The 14093-nt window shown below is 36.8% G+C and overlaps 1 protein-coding gene across 3 annotated transcripts in view; it reads right to left on the bottom strand.

The window, feature by feature from the left end:
• LOC309493636 (complement C3-like) overlaps positions 1-13507 on the bottom strand; it is a 233196-nt gene extending 219689 nt beyond the window's left edge. Inside the window, exons 1-7 of one of the 3 annotated variants that reach the window (XM_082162783.1) lie at positions 13328-13483; positions 13048-13243; positions 7041-7209; positions 6477-6550; positions 6176-6264; positions 5911-5993; positions 5725-5812 (exon numbers count right to left, since the gene is read on the bottom strand). In XM_082162783.1, the coding sequence (XP_082018909.1) occupies positions 5725-5812; positions 5911-5993; positions 6176-6264; positions 6477-6550; positions 7041-7209; positions 13048-13243; positions 13328-13398 (770 nt within the window). In that variant the 5' untranslated portion in view covers positions 13399-13483. The other 2 variants (XM_082162785.1, XM_082162786.1) reach the window with 2 other exon arrangements.
• Between the last annotated feature and the right edge of the window lie 586 nt (positions 13508-14093).

The raw sequence follows: 14093 nt of genomic DNA, 5'->3' as shown, positions 1-14093 counted from the left end.
CAGGAAATTGTGGTTATGTCTTTCATTGTTTTACAAGCTCAATTTTTTATTTATTTTGACCTTTTACATGTATAAGGGATTACTTTGCAGTTTGCAATTGCGAGTTTTGCGACCTGTACAAATGTTTAAGAAAGTGTTAAAGCACAAACAGAGAAGTACCTCCACCGGTCGAGAGGGGCAGCACCTAAAAAACTGAAGCAGATTTACTCGTCTCATCACACGGTTTCAGTATTTGGAGAGAGGAAATATCCGATCTTTTAAGTAAGTAAATTTTTCCTTTTTGTGTAACGCAATATTACTATGTTCATTTTTGACATTGTTTTTAGTTCTTCTTCTTAAAATCTGTTCTTGCCTAACTAGTCAAGCTAAAGTAAGTTAGCCTTGTTTGCAAAGTTTCCGCCATAGCTAGGCTAACTTTACTTAGTTTCTTCCTGGCGTTGAGTTTTTTTCTTCTTCTAAGTATGTTTAACTGTTATGTATGTTTACAAGTGTGAGTACATGTGGTTTAAGATAGTATTGGTCAGTCGAATTAACTAACGTTACAGTTCCTGAACTACGGACAATTATTCTGCCGCCTACGTGGGAATGGTAACGTTAGCAAAATCTTCACGACAAGAAAGACTGATCAGTATAACTTGTGTTGTTTTCTAACTAAACATAATTATGCTGCCAGTCTAGATTAGTGTTCGCTACCACATGCTGTTTCACCTTTTTTACACACTGAGTTCAAGCATGTTAGCGTTACATGTTAAATGTATCTAGCTACAGTAGGTAGCCAAACTTTACATCTAGAAAGACTTAGTTTAACTTTTGGTGTTTTCTTACAAAAATAACGATGTATATAGGTTGTTTATATGATTTTGTTTGTCTGAACATGGTTTTCTGTTGATCCACTTGTGAAAATTACTGCTTTTTCGAAGGTGTGAGCATTTTAATGTTGTTGATTTTGCCTGAAAAAAAATAATCAAAAAGTATACTTTATGCTAATGTGTCTTCTATTTTAGATGCTTCACATTGTTCAGTTTATCAACAAGGAGGATCTGCCATTTGGAGTGGTTCCGCAAGAGTGGCTCAGCGAAGGGCATGTGCCATTGGCCCCCATTTAACCTCCGCAAAAAAGACAAAGGAACAATTTAGCCATCCGCTGCACACCTCCACACAGCACCTGGGAGAAACATCATGAAGGGAGCAGGTAAATGGGTCTGACTTGTACATTTGATTTTCCTTTATTTCATCTGTGTAATTTATTTGTCTGTTTATTGTGGATAACGGAATATTTCATTCATTATTATTATTATCATCAAATTTCTGTTTCCTCTTTCTCAGAACCAGGTTTCTCCCCAGTAATCCAGAATCCGCCAAGAGTTTGAGTACAAGTAAGTGATGTTATTTGTGAAGTTTTTTTTGTCTTGGAAACTATTGCTTCTATTTAAAGTTGGCATGAACCGGAAGTTACAAACGATTTTTCTCCAGTGTTGTGACGTATTTCCAAGTGAAAGGGAATATTGAATCGAGGAGCAGGGTTTTACTCTAGCGCTCCTCCTCTCCATCTCTGCTCATAGCAGACTAATGGTTTGAGGGGAGTTCTCACGCCATTGCACATGACCGGAAGAGAAGTCGTTTCGAGGGGGGAGGGAAGGGTAACGTATTTGATTAAAGATTATAAGGGTACATGAATAAAAAAATAAAAAAAGAAGTGCACAGATGAATCATTTACATAAACACTACAATATTACATATAAAAATACAAATTGTAAAATTTGATTTCATGCTGACTTTAAGATGATGAATCCTTTAATCATAATCTGTTTTTCACTAGGACACTTGATGGGATTCGCTGCAGCAGTTTCTGGATGAAAGGTGTTGAGGTGTGTTGTACATTCCATTAGCTTTGCTCAGTTCAATTATTGTTTCATTACTCAATATGCAATACTCTGCATTGAAATGAAAGCTGTTATGTTTGCTCCCCCAGCTCATCAAGTACTAAGCTTTACTCCCCCGGCAGCAAATTTACCCTGGCAGCATATGGGTGAAAACTCTGGAGGTATGTAATACGTTACGTATGTAATAAGTGTTACATTTAAGTCCAATTCATTAAATGTATGCAATAACTTCAAACATATTTTTACATGTCAATGATTATCAATAGGAGGGAGAAAGTCATTGCTCTATTGTTGGCCCTTGTACTCCAATGGCATCTCGTGTCAAGCATGAAGTTTTCAGCTGTGAAGGTATATTCTAGCCCTATGTCTTAATGTCCAGTGTTTTAACAGTATTGCAAATAGTGCCTTTAGTTGTTTGTTTTATTTTATTTTTTAAATGTAGAACCAAGCCCTGAGGGAAAGCAATGCACGAGCAGGTGAGAACTTGCACTGTTTCTTAAATTGTACTTTTTTGTGTGTGATGTAAGTCCAAAATTACCATATGCCTTTCATTTTGTAGCTTCGGATGACAGCGGCTTGCTTCAAGAGCAGGTGAAGCAAGTTCAACAAACAATGTTGAAGACGTTTGCTTGCACTGGGCAATCAGGTACAACTTGCAAACAGCACCTGTGGTTGTTGGTTTAATTCCCGCTGGGGCTACCTGTACATGTAGTAGACCTAGATATAAATGTTATAGTTTAGTATTTGAGGGACCAGGACTGACTATTTTATTCTGGGAAACCCTGTAGGTGCAGATCAGACCCTTATGCTGTGACGTCTTGCAGAGTTTGGCGATGTTGTGTCTGTTGGAGTTATCCCTGTCAGGGGATCTGACCCCTACACACCCAGGAAGATTTGCCGTGTCTTGACAACAGTTTGAAGCAGGATAAAAAGCTCCAGGAACAATTTGTAAGTTTGCTGATTATAACGCCATAGAGTAATCTAAAAAGTAAAATTTAAGATTGTAAACTGCATATATTACAGTCTGAATCCTTAGCCTTTCACATTTTTTATTTATTTATGAGAAGCTTCAGAGAAATGTAATTTGTAACACTTTTTGGATTTTCAGCTTGGCGTAGGGGATAAAGCATGTTTTAGAGACATGTTCCTTTAGACCATTGTTCAAAGTAAGTTGGATATTTTTTTAATTATATTTAAGTAGATGTGTATGGCCTCATGCAATTCAAATGAAATGACAGATCTGTATTTTCTAAATTAGCCATCCGGAAGAACCTGGCAACCCAGGATGCCACTGATGAAGCGGTCTAGGTTAACGTTTCGCGTTACCTGAAAGGAGCATCTGACCGTGAAGGCAGAAAAAGGCACAGCACAGCTGAGGGACCCACAGCCGACCACTTAGGCTGACTACTGACACCCCAGAATCACTGACAACTGGAATCCTTTCTTTATCTTGCAGTCAGTAACATCAAGACCCCTAAAGAAGTCAGAAGTGTCACACTATACTCACTAATGGCGCTTTTCCATTACCAGTACCGACTCGACTCGACTTGGCTCAACGAACATCACTAACCACTCGGTGAGTTGCACAGTTTTGAAAACGAACGTTAAGGGTTGTTTTAAGGACATGTTCGTGCATGTCCATAGACGGCCACTCTGAAGCGGTCAAAGGCGATTCTAAAAGAGTAAAAAAGTCGAGACAGGACCCATCGTCAAAATTTCTGTGTCCACCACTCTAGTTCATCCATAACAAACTACAAAATAGACTCAAGGTGTTAAATACCGAAATTATCCTTTAAATGTTAAGCAAACTGTACACAGCAAAATCCCCAGTGTTAAATTAACACTCCTCAGTGTACATATGTGTCCACACTACAGGGTGTTAAAATTAACACTGAAGCAGTGTTGAAGTTAATGAGGTAATTAAGTGATTAATTAAGTGATGATTGGTCATTAGTGGTGACACCTGATGATAACAAGCAGACTCACTGAAGGAAAGAGAAACAAGAACAGAAAAAAGAGAAACACAAGAACTACTGACTTTGAACCATTATTGCACTTATTATTTTACCAGTTTGACTTTATTTCTGTCATACATCTACACACGTTCTTATTTAGATTTAACAGAAGTTTAGATGGTAATGTTTTATGGAATGTTTTGTTTCATGTCACCGGTATGGTGGTCAGTGTTTGCTTTAGTTGGGCTCTTGACCCTTTACTATTTAACATTAGTATTTCTCTGGCTGCTCCAACTCTGTGTTTATAAAGCATATGTGTTGTGGCAAGAGAAACTTTGACTTTGGCTGTGTTTCCTGAAAGCATTGCAAGCCTAATTTGATTGTATAGACCATTTGTTGCAGTTGGTCTGTGATCAAGTTAGGCTTAAGATGCTTTTGGAACTGCAGCCCTGGTTATGACTTGATGATGAAATTACTAGTGACCTGCTTTACTAATGGCACCCATCATTATAAACTGATTATCTAAATGTTCTATTATTTTTTTCACTACAGTAATTACTTCCGGCAATGTTTAAAGATCTGAAGAGTTTTAAATCACACACAGATATCAAGAATCTACATATGAATCTCAACAATGGTGACAATCAAACAAACGCTTAATGTTGCAGTGCATGATGGGAGCCACCAATCAGAACGCATCAATGGCTGACATCATGCATTGCAGCATGAATAAATTATGCAGCTGAATTGTCCTGTAATTTTAATGGTTTTTCCTGTTTGCTTTTATTTTGCTATTGTTTTGTTCTGACTTTAGTAGCTTGTTTTGTGATGTTCAGAGTTGATCTGTTTGTCACTAGTTTGTTTATTGTCACCATTGTTGAGATTCATATGCTGATTCTTGATGTCTGTGCGTTTAAACACAATAACTTCTTTGCTCAAAGTATTTTCAAAAATTTTCATATCGCTGTTGGATCTCAAACTGTAGAATCTCAGAGCTACAATTAACAATACTAAAACAAGACATTAAGCATATAGTCAAAAATGTAGACTCTGAATGACATCAGTGAATCAGGACACTACATGATGATAATGTTTTTATCATCAAAACATATTGTGAGCAGGTCATGTTTTCTCTTGCAGTAACAAATGTGCTTTATAAACACAGAGTTGTAGCAACCAGAGAAAAACTAATATTATAAAATGAAAAGGGTCAAGAGCCCAACTAAAGCAACCACTAACCACCATAATGGTGACCTGAAAAGAAAAATTCCATAAAACATTACCGTCTAAACTTCTGTTGAATCTCGAGAACTTTTGTCGATGTATGACAGAAATAAAGTCAAACTGGTAATAATAAGTGCAACAATGTGTAATGACTCGAAGTCAGTAGTTCTTGTGTTTCTCTTTTTTCTGTTATTGTTTTTTCTCTTTCCGTCAATGATTCTGCTTATTAACATCAGGTGTCACCACTAATGGCCAATCACTTAATTAATCACTTAATTATCTCATTAACTTCAACACTGCTTCAGTGTTAATTTTTAACACCCTGTAGTGTGGACACATATGTACACTGAGGAGTGTTAATTTAACACTGGGGATTTTGCTGTGTATTAATTAAAGTGTTACCACATATTGTATAGTGCAGATCTATTGAGAAGGGTCAGACACAACTGAAACAATATTTGTACTATCAGTAAAGCAGAAAATAACCAAATAAAATAAATGTGCTTTATTTCTTTGGAAGTTACTATCTCAACTCATGAAACGTTTTGGTTGCTCATAGCACATTATTTTGTAGTTCACAAACAATTATATTTTAAATCAGTGTGTGCACAAATTAAAGATTAATTTTGAATACAGTGAAGCAGAACATTATGTTGTCTTACTTGGCTTCAATGTCGACTGTCAGGCTCTCGTCACCCACATAGAAGAATGACTTACTGGGTCTTAATCTGACTCCAAATGTTGGCGGCACTATAAACCAATCCAGAGAAAAGACACAAATAAATAAATATATTATCTTAGTTTTTATCGCATTTACACAACACACATATTGTTGACACACATCTTACCATATTCTTTGACCTCAAAGTCTGCAGTAAACGTCTTCTGAGGAGTGTTTTTGTACCGAGTGACAACCTTCCAGATCCCAGGACTGAAACAAAAACATTTCAAAACACTTTAACAAAATTTAATTAAGCATTATACAACAGATCAAATGAATCTTATAACACAGATCACATCTATGAGTATTGTGTAGATAAATTAAAGACAAATCATTGAATCATTAAATAAAGTTCACTCAGGTTGAATATCTTCAGTCAGCGTTTCACACACCTGGCAACCTCAGGAATGTCGTATTTTCCAGACTTCATCCCTTTCACTGGATATATCTTCTCTGATGAAACTGTGATGCCTTGTGGATTCTTCAGAAACACAGAAATCAGCATTAACACTGTGTGTTTACTGAGATCAGCAGTGCAATGATGCTCATCACAGCTGAAATGCCACAGGGGTGTGTGTGTGTGTGTGTGTGTGTGTGTGTGTGTGTGTGTGTGTGTGTGTGTGTGTGTGTGTGTGTGTGTGTGTGTGTGTGTGTGTGTGTGTAATAACAGTGAGCACTTATATAAGTGTGTACCATGATCTCCACCGTGACTCTAGACTGACTGAGTGGTTTCATGTTGGGCGTCAGTGAGAAAATCCTGTATTGAACTGTAAAAGAGGTCAAAGCAAAAAACTGAAATATGAGTTCTGATGTTTTTTACTCAGATTCAAACCCTGATACACATAGCAGTCAGTTTAATAATAAACAATTATGTCATGCTTATATATAAAGTTCACATTGTGCGTTATATTTTCCAAGTATTTCATGAGTTCATTTGCCCATATAATCTTTAAGCTAAAAAGGTTAAGTGTATTTGGCTTGCTGTCCACAATGGAGGGCTCAATGAAGCAGCTTCAACTCGAGCTTAGATATACCCTCCAGTGGGACTACTAATGCTTACATGATGAGTATGGTAGCAAGATGTTATAATGTTATTTAAATGATGTTGGTGGAGTTGGGGAGGTGGAGGGACGCCAAAACAGCTGATGCCAGAGCAGGGTGAGCGACTGCTTATGCTCCAGCAGTTAATTGATAGATTAGATTAGGTTAATTCCTACCGAAATTACGTTGTGAACTTTACTTAGCACATAATCGTACCTGTGCTAGCAGGCGTGTAGATGGGCTTGTCTGTCTGTACAAATATATATCCAGTCTGGAATGAGACCATGACCTCTTTCACCAGAGTGTGTAATGGAAACTGAACTTGTAGATACACATACTGCTTCTCCAGAGGATCATCAGAGAAGAAGTCCTGATCATCAGGGATCTAAAGAACAGATAATCAGTCAGCCTGAATTTTATCTGATAATAAAATAATGAGAATGTGTTATGATCCCACACTGTAAAACCTGATGAGTTAGTTCAACTCAAACCGTTTGAGGAAACCGATTGCCTTAAATCATTTAAGTTTATTAACTCAAACAATTTAAGCATAAAAAAATATTTGATTTGTGTCCAAGTAACTCAATAACTTATTAAGATAACTTGGGTAAATAAAGTTAATAGTACTAAATCCATTCAATTAATATTACTCAAATCTATGAAGTACACTGTAAACCCGAATAAGCTGGCAGAACTCAAAACATTTAAGGCAATCATTTGTTTCAAATTTTTCTAAGTTCTGAAGTTCAAAGTACATTAATTCATACAATTAACTTTACTCTTTCATGTAATCTCAATGTGAACACTTTTATTAGTATAAACTTAGCTTTTAAAAGCTAATCTGTTTACATACTAATTTATTAACACATTAACAATAGTATCTTATACAAAAGCACTTGCTGTATGAGCGCATCAATATAAAAGGATTATTTGCTCTCAAATCAAGCTGCATGCACCACTTATCACCATGATGGTAACTATCCTACGCTGTAAAAAAAATCCTAATTTTACAGAAAATAACTGATTTTTTTTATGATCATTTTCTTTAATTTTAAATTGTACTCAAAACACTGTAAAATTACAAATAATATCTGTAAAATACAAATTCAGCTGTTATTTTAGGTATTGTGACATTAATGACAAATTCCAGTAATTCACATTTTTTATACAGAAAATTGACTATTTTTCATATAGTATTTTTTCTGTTTTCTTAAATTACATAAAAATGTATGTAAAATTACAAATATAATCTGTAATTAAACAGTAACAGAACAGTTAAATGATAAAATGGTCAAATGACTGTCAGCTCCCCAAAAAACTGTAAAACATCCTAAATTAAATAAACTGAAAAACACTGTTATTTTACAGGTATTTCCTGAATAATCACGATCATATACCTTCATTGTAAAAAATCGTTAAAAAAGGGTCAAATGACTGGCAGCTGCGGCTGCCAAACAAAAACCATCATATTAAAGTAAAATATGCTAATTTAAATAAAGTGTAAAAACCTTTAAAATAAATTTGATGTCACCATGATTGAGATCAGTGTCTGCTTTAGTTGGGCTCATGACCCTTGATTTTCTAACTTTAGTTTTCTCTGGCTGCTTTAACTGTGTGTTTGATACACAGTTGTTATAGCAATAAATGCAGGAGAAAATATCACATGATCTTCGTCTTTCACTGATGATGTTAAAGTCATCATATGATGATCTGATTCACTCATGTGTCAGTAAAATATCTGAATATATTATTTTAGTTTACGAAATATGTAGATCAAGTTTAGCTTCATACAAAATCTACAAGGTGGGCTATGTATATGGATACACCATAACATGGGAATGGTTGGTGATATTAAAGTCCTGTTTGTGGTGCATTAGTATATGTCATGGTCACCACCCATCTTGAGGAGTTTGCCCCCTCACATATACTAATGTGCCACAAACAGGACTTTAATATCACCAAACCATTCCCATGTTATTACGATGTATCCATATAAATGGCCCACCCTGTATAATTATTATTATACAGAAAAAAGTTTTGAATTGGTGCATTTTTATTGTAATATAGAGACACAAAAATCAACATATGAATCTCAACAATGGTAACAACCAACAAAGCCTTTTTGTGACTTTATAGTAGTTCAGAGTTGATCAGATTTTTTTTTTCATTGTTGTGATTCATACGCTGATTCTTGATGTCTGAGTGAGTCTATATGATCCTGTCAACATTTTCTGTATAATTGACTTAATAAAACCTGAGTATCACAGCACTGCAGGATCTCCTTTAGCAGTTTTATCATGCAAAGTTAACAACTAATATTTATTGACTGATATTACGCTTCAGATGGTATCAATGAAGCAGGACACTACATGATGACTATTATCACTATAAAGTGACCAGCATCATCTGATCTGAGTTTCTCTTGGATTAAAGAGATTAACTAAAGCAAACACTGATCTCCATGATGGTGACCTCAAACGAAACATTTTCTATAAAACATCAACATCTAAAACTCTGTTAATTCTCAATAAGATCTTCTGTAGACGTGTGACAGAAATAAAGTCAGTCTGGTTAGTAATAAGTGAAGCTGGTAATGCTGTTTGTGGAGTTGTTTAATCAGATCTTGAGAGAGTTGATGACTTTTATCTTCAGTTCATCTAAGGCTGTGTCTGAATAAAGTTGTAGTTTGTGTTCTTATTACTCTGTAGCGACAATGGGTATGAACCAAACACAGACTAATCTTCTTCCAGAAGATTAATTCAAACTTTCCACTTCCTGCCGAACAAAGAGGAAGACTTGGTCAGGACTTCGTATCCTCATCAATCTTGTCATGGGGTCCAGGCGCCAACCAGTCGGGCTATTTAAAAGAGCCCCCAGCACTAACACATAACTGGACAAAAACTAGCTTTGTTGCCAAATTACTGATTGGTTAAGAGAAAGACAGAGACCAAGGCATCACACAAGTGTCTTCACATCCCAGAGCCATAACTCACACAGGCTCCAGAGAGTCTGTAACCAAAGACTTTTATTGGTTAACTGAAGGCAGAACTGGTCAACTTCGATAGTGTGCAAGACGGATCGATACCAGCAGATGTTGTTTTCCCCCACAACATTCCTGACCCCTTCCCCCTTAAGACCTCTGAACGAACAAACAGAGTCCGTTTCTCTCTAAACCAGAAAACTGAGATTTTTCCTACAGTATACATAAAACTCATTCAAGAACAATTTTCAATGGACTTACAATCAAACATCATGCAACTACATAACTCTATTTTGTGTCTGCAACTTATATGTGTGTTTAATATGCTTAGATACCATATAACTCATGTAATGTTATAACTGTTAGATGTTTGAATGAAAGTGTGTTGTGTTTCATATCAGTATGATCCTATGCTCTTGATTCAAAAGATGGCTTGATTAAATCTGTGTAAAATGTTTCATATTCTTATAATACTGATCATGGCTAAACTGTGGCATCTGTTCTCTCTGTTAGTAAGGAAACCCCCCAGATAAGATAATTTACGATCAGAACTGAGAAGAATGCCACCTCCTGAATTTAGCCAGTGTCTAATTGGCCAGAACTCATCCTGGAGGTTGGAAAACTTTGAGTTTAAAATCTTAGACCCAAAACAAACTTATCTCTAGGCGCTCTCTCGGCTCTCCAACTCTGCACTCTGCTCTCTATCTCTGGGTTCACCCCCAAGAAACGCTCTGCTACCACTCTCAAGAGAGATGGGCAGAAAAAGGATGAAGATCTCAATCAGACAAGTAACCATGTAAACGCAGAGACAAAGAACCCAAATTAAGATCAGAAGAACGGGTTCAACAGCTTTATTCAAGCCATCTTACTTCTCTCGTCTAAGTTGTCTTTTCTTTTCTAAGTTTTCCTTTATTTTCCGTTGTGAGTCTCGGTTCTAAGTTAAGTTTTGCGACAAGGTTTCGAGCCACGTTTCTTCTGCAAAGCCAGCTTCAAACAATGACTTTCATTCCGCCAGCACACCACGTGACTGGCCGCCCCAGACCCAGGCACAAGGACACCAGCCAACGAATGAACTCGGGAAACCCCTTTTTACAGACAAAGGGAATCCCCAAAGCAAAGACAAGCAAGTACTACCTCCAGACTAAAAGCTGAACTGGTGTATTAATATACATTTAATAACCTGTCTAAGAAACGACCGAAGGGTTAAATTAATGATTGATGGTTCGTGGTCATGTCTTATAAGTGCATAAACTTGAGATTTCATCATCTCACTCTTAAACTCACTCTTGAAACTTAATCTTTCCTTACTCTTTTTCCTTCTGCAACTCGTATGGATGTGTGTGTGTGTTTGTGTTAGATATTAGCTTTATGTGTTAGTATATAATCAATAAAGTATTGTTTGTATTTGAACAAAGAGATTACTTGTGTTATCTGCTTATACATCTTATTGTCTTGAACTTCGATCTAAGTTACCGATGCTTGTACCCGTGATTATTTCTTAATTTATTGTGAGCTGGGGATTAATTCGTTCTTGGCCAGGAAGATATTATATTTCCTAGGGTTAATACTTGTTTATGCTTTCTGTTCATTGGATGAACTGATAAAATGATCATACTATTGATTCTGCTACAATAAATTATGAAAAAAAAAAAAAAAAAAAAAAATTAATTATTGATCATAATCCGTTATGAATAATAATTAATTATATTTATACGTGGGCGTATAAACGCTGCAACTCTTTCGAAAGATGATTGAAAGAATGTTTCAGGAACATCACACTAACCTTTAAATAACATTCTAGTAACATTAAGGAAACTGGACATTTGTATGTTGTAACGACTGAAGCCTGGTTCACACGGGGCGATTTTAAAATTGTCGGCCGATTTTCCAAACCTGAGAGACCCCACACACGGGGATAAAAAATCACGGGTCTAACAGTTTTGGTCGTACAGTGTGTGGTGCGCAGCCACACGGCAAAATCAACACATCACACACGAACCGATTTGACTCCCGAGCATTCTCAGGTCAGACGGGAAATCGCGCAAAATACCTCGAGATCAAACGTGACTTCAGAGTAAACAATCATGGCGGACGAAGAGGATGCAGTGGCAATAGTTTGTAGTTTGTTTTTAACCGGAAATAAACGTTATCAAAAGAAAAGGCGATGATCTCTGACGTCCACCGGACTTTCTGGTGCGCCATGCCGCCGGCTGTTTTGATTATATTTCCCGGTGTTTCCTCGTCGCTTCGTCACCTCGCTTTCTGATTGGCTACACTCCACAGTCCACAGGCTGCGTGCTCGGGGGACACCACACACGAGAAGAAATCGGGCCAAATAAATCCAACATGTTGGATATCCCCGATTTGAGATCGGAGCGGTCCCGACGTCCTTCTGAGCAGACGAGAGCAGTCTTAACACACCACACACGGCAGGATATCTGATCAGATTATTTTACGATAATCGGAGCATTCTTAAGATTGTCGGAAGGGGTAAATCGGGGCTAAAATCGGCCTAATTATCCTGCCGTGTGAACTGGGCTTGAGACAAATCAGACAATTATTGATTGTAATATTAATTTAGCTACCTCAAGTTAATCCAATTAACTGACCCAAATATTAATAACTCATAATTGATGATTATGAGTTATTTTTAATATTTCCCATTTGGGCTAATTTGTTACAATGTTCTTGGAATGTTAGAAATCAATGTTCCTATAATGTTGAATTTTAAATCAAAATTAAGTTGAAAGAACGTTTGAGGAACATTATACCTTTTAAAACACGTTCCTCTAACATCAAGAAAACTGGATATTTTTCACGTTCCCAGAACCAACACTGAATATTTGGAGAACGTTCTTAAAAGTCTGTTAGCTGGAATGATCCCACCCTGTGTTCCCCTGTCTTGTGTGTTCCTGGACTCTGTTATTTCCTGTCTTACACCATGTTTTGTAGTTCTTTGTAGGTTTTCATGTTGATTAGTCTCCAGGTGTTTCTTATTATCTACGCCCCCCTTGTTATCATGTTAAGCTTGTCTGCCTGTGTATATATAGCCCTTGTTCTCTGTCAATCGCTGAAATCACATTCTCTGGTTTATCGTGTTTTTATTTGTTTATGCTAGTTACCTTGTGGATTATGACCTTGTGGATTATTTGAATAAACCTGGATGTGGATCTGCTTCCCAGCCTGCTCCTGACTCTCACCATGTTACAGAATGAAATATCACTGTATTTATGGAGCTCTCACCTTTATATCTGTAAGGATCTGGTAATTGTTTTCTGCAGTCAGTGTCACTGTTTTGGACAGTATCTCCAGGTTCTTCTTTGGGTGGTTCTTCACTGAGACCGTCACGTTAAGGTTTCCTCCAGTGTAATCCTGAGCCTCCACAAACACGTTCTCTGAGGAACCCACTCTCAGCAAATTAGGAGCTGACAGAACAAACCTGAGGAGATCAAATCACAGCGTTTGAAATCTTAAAAACTGATTATTAGTAACTCTATGAGCAAACGGTGTGTTTAATACTCACAGTGGGTCACACAGTGTGAGGAGGGGTGAGGAGAGAAGAACAACAGTCAGACACAGCAGCTTCACCTCCATCGTGTCTCTGTGTGTGTGTGTGTGTGTGTGTGTGTGTGTGTGTGTGTGTGTGTGTGTGTGTGTGTGTGTGTGTGTGTGTGTGTGTGTGTGAACCTGCAGCAGCTCAGATTTATATCCGCCTCCGTCACCCTCACAGTCCAAACCTCTCTCTCTCTGTTTTTTTGCATTTGTTTTGTAAGTAAACTGACACTTCAGTTCAGCAATCCACAATCTAACAGTATAGCAAGTAATATTTATGTTTGACTGCCATTCACTTTTCAAATCCTTATGAGATCTTTATGAATCTCCTGTGTGATACACAAATAACTTCTTTATTTTCATACATTTTCTAAATCAAATATATATTTTAAGTTCATTTAACAAATAGACTGAATAAATCTGAATCTTGTGTCTTTTGAATCAGTGCCTAATGAAAAACACAAATGCAAATTCAGTGCAGGAGATTCATAAAGATCTCATAAATATGAAGAGTAACAGCAGTCAAATTCAGATTTCCCGTAAATGACCTGCAAAAACCTGTTGTGTAAATTCAACCTTTGGTAAACTGGCAGCCGCTCTGTTGATCTTTGAGTATGGGATGAATATCAAAATGATTAACGTGTGCAAGCACAATTATCCATGAACTTGATAAATGTTGCAGATATGTTTTACTATCCACAACCAAATGCCTTTCAACTTGCGTGTGCAAAATTCAA

This window comes from Leuciscus leuciscus (assembly GCF_965113295.1).
Source record: "Leuciscus leuciscus genome assembly, chromosome: 3".
NCBI classification, from domain to species: Eukaryota; Metazoa; Chordata; class Actinopteri; order Cypriniformes; family Leuciscidae; genus Leuciscus; species Leuciscus leuciscus.
Note: the sequence above shows the minus strand (reverse complement) of the source record. Positions and strands in the feature narration are given on the sequence as shown.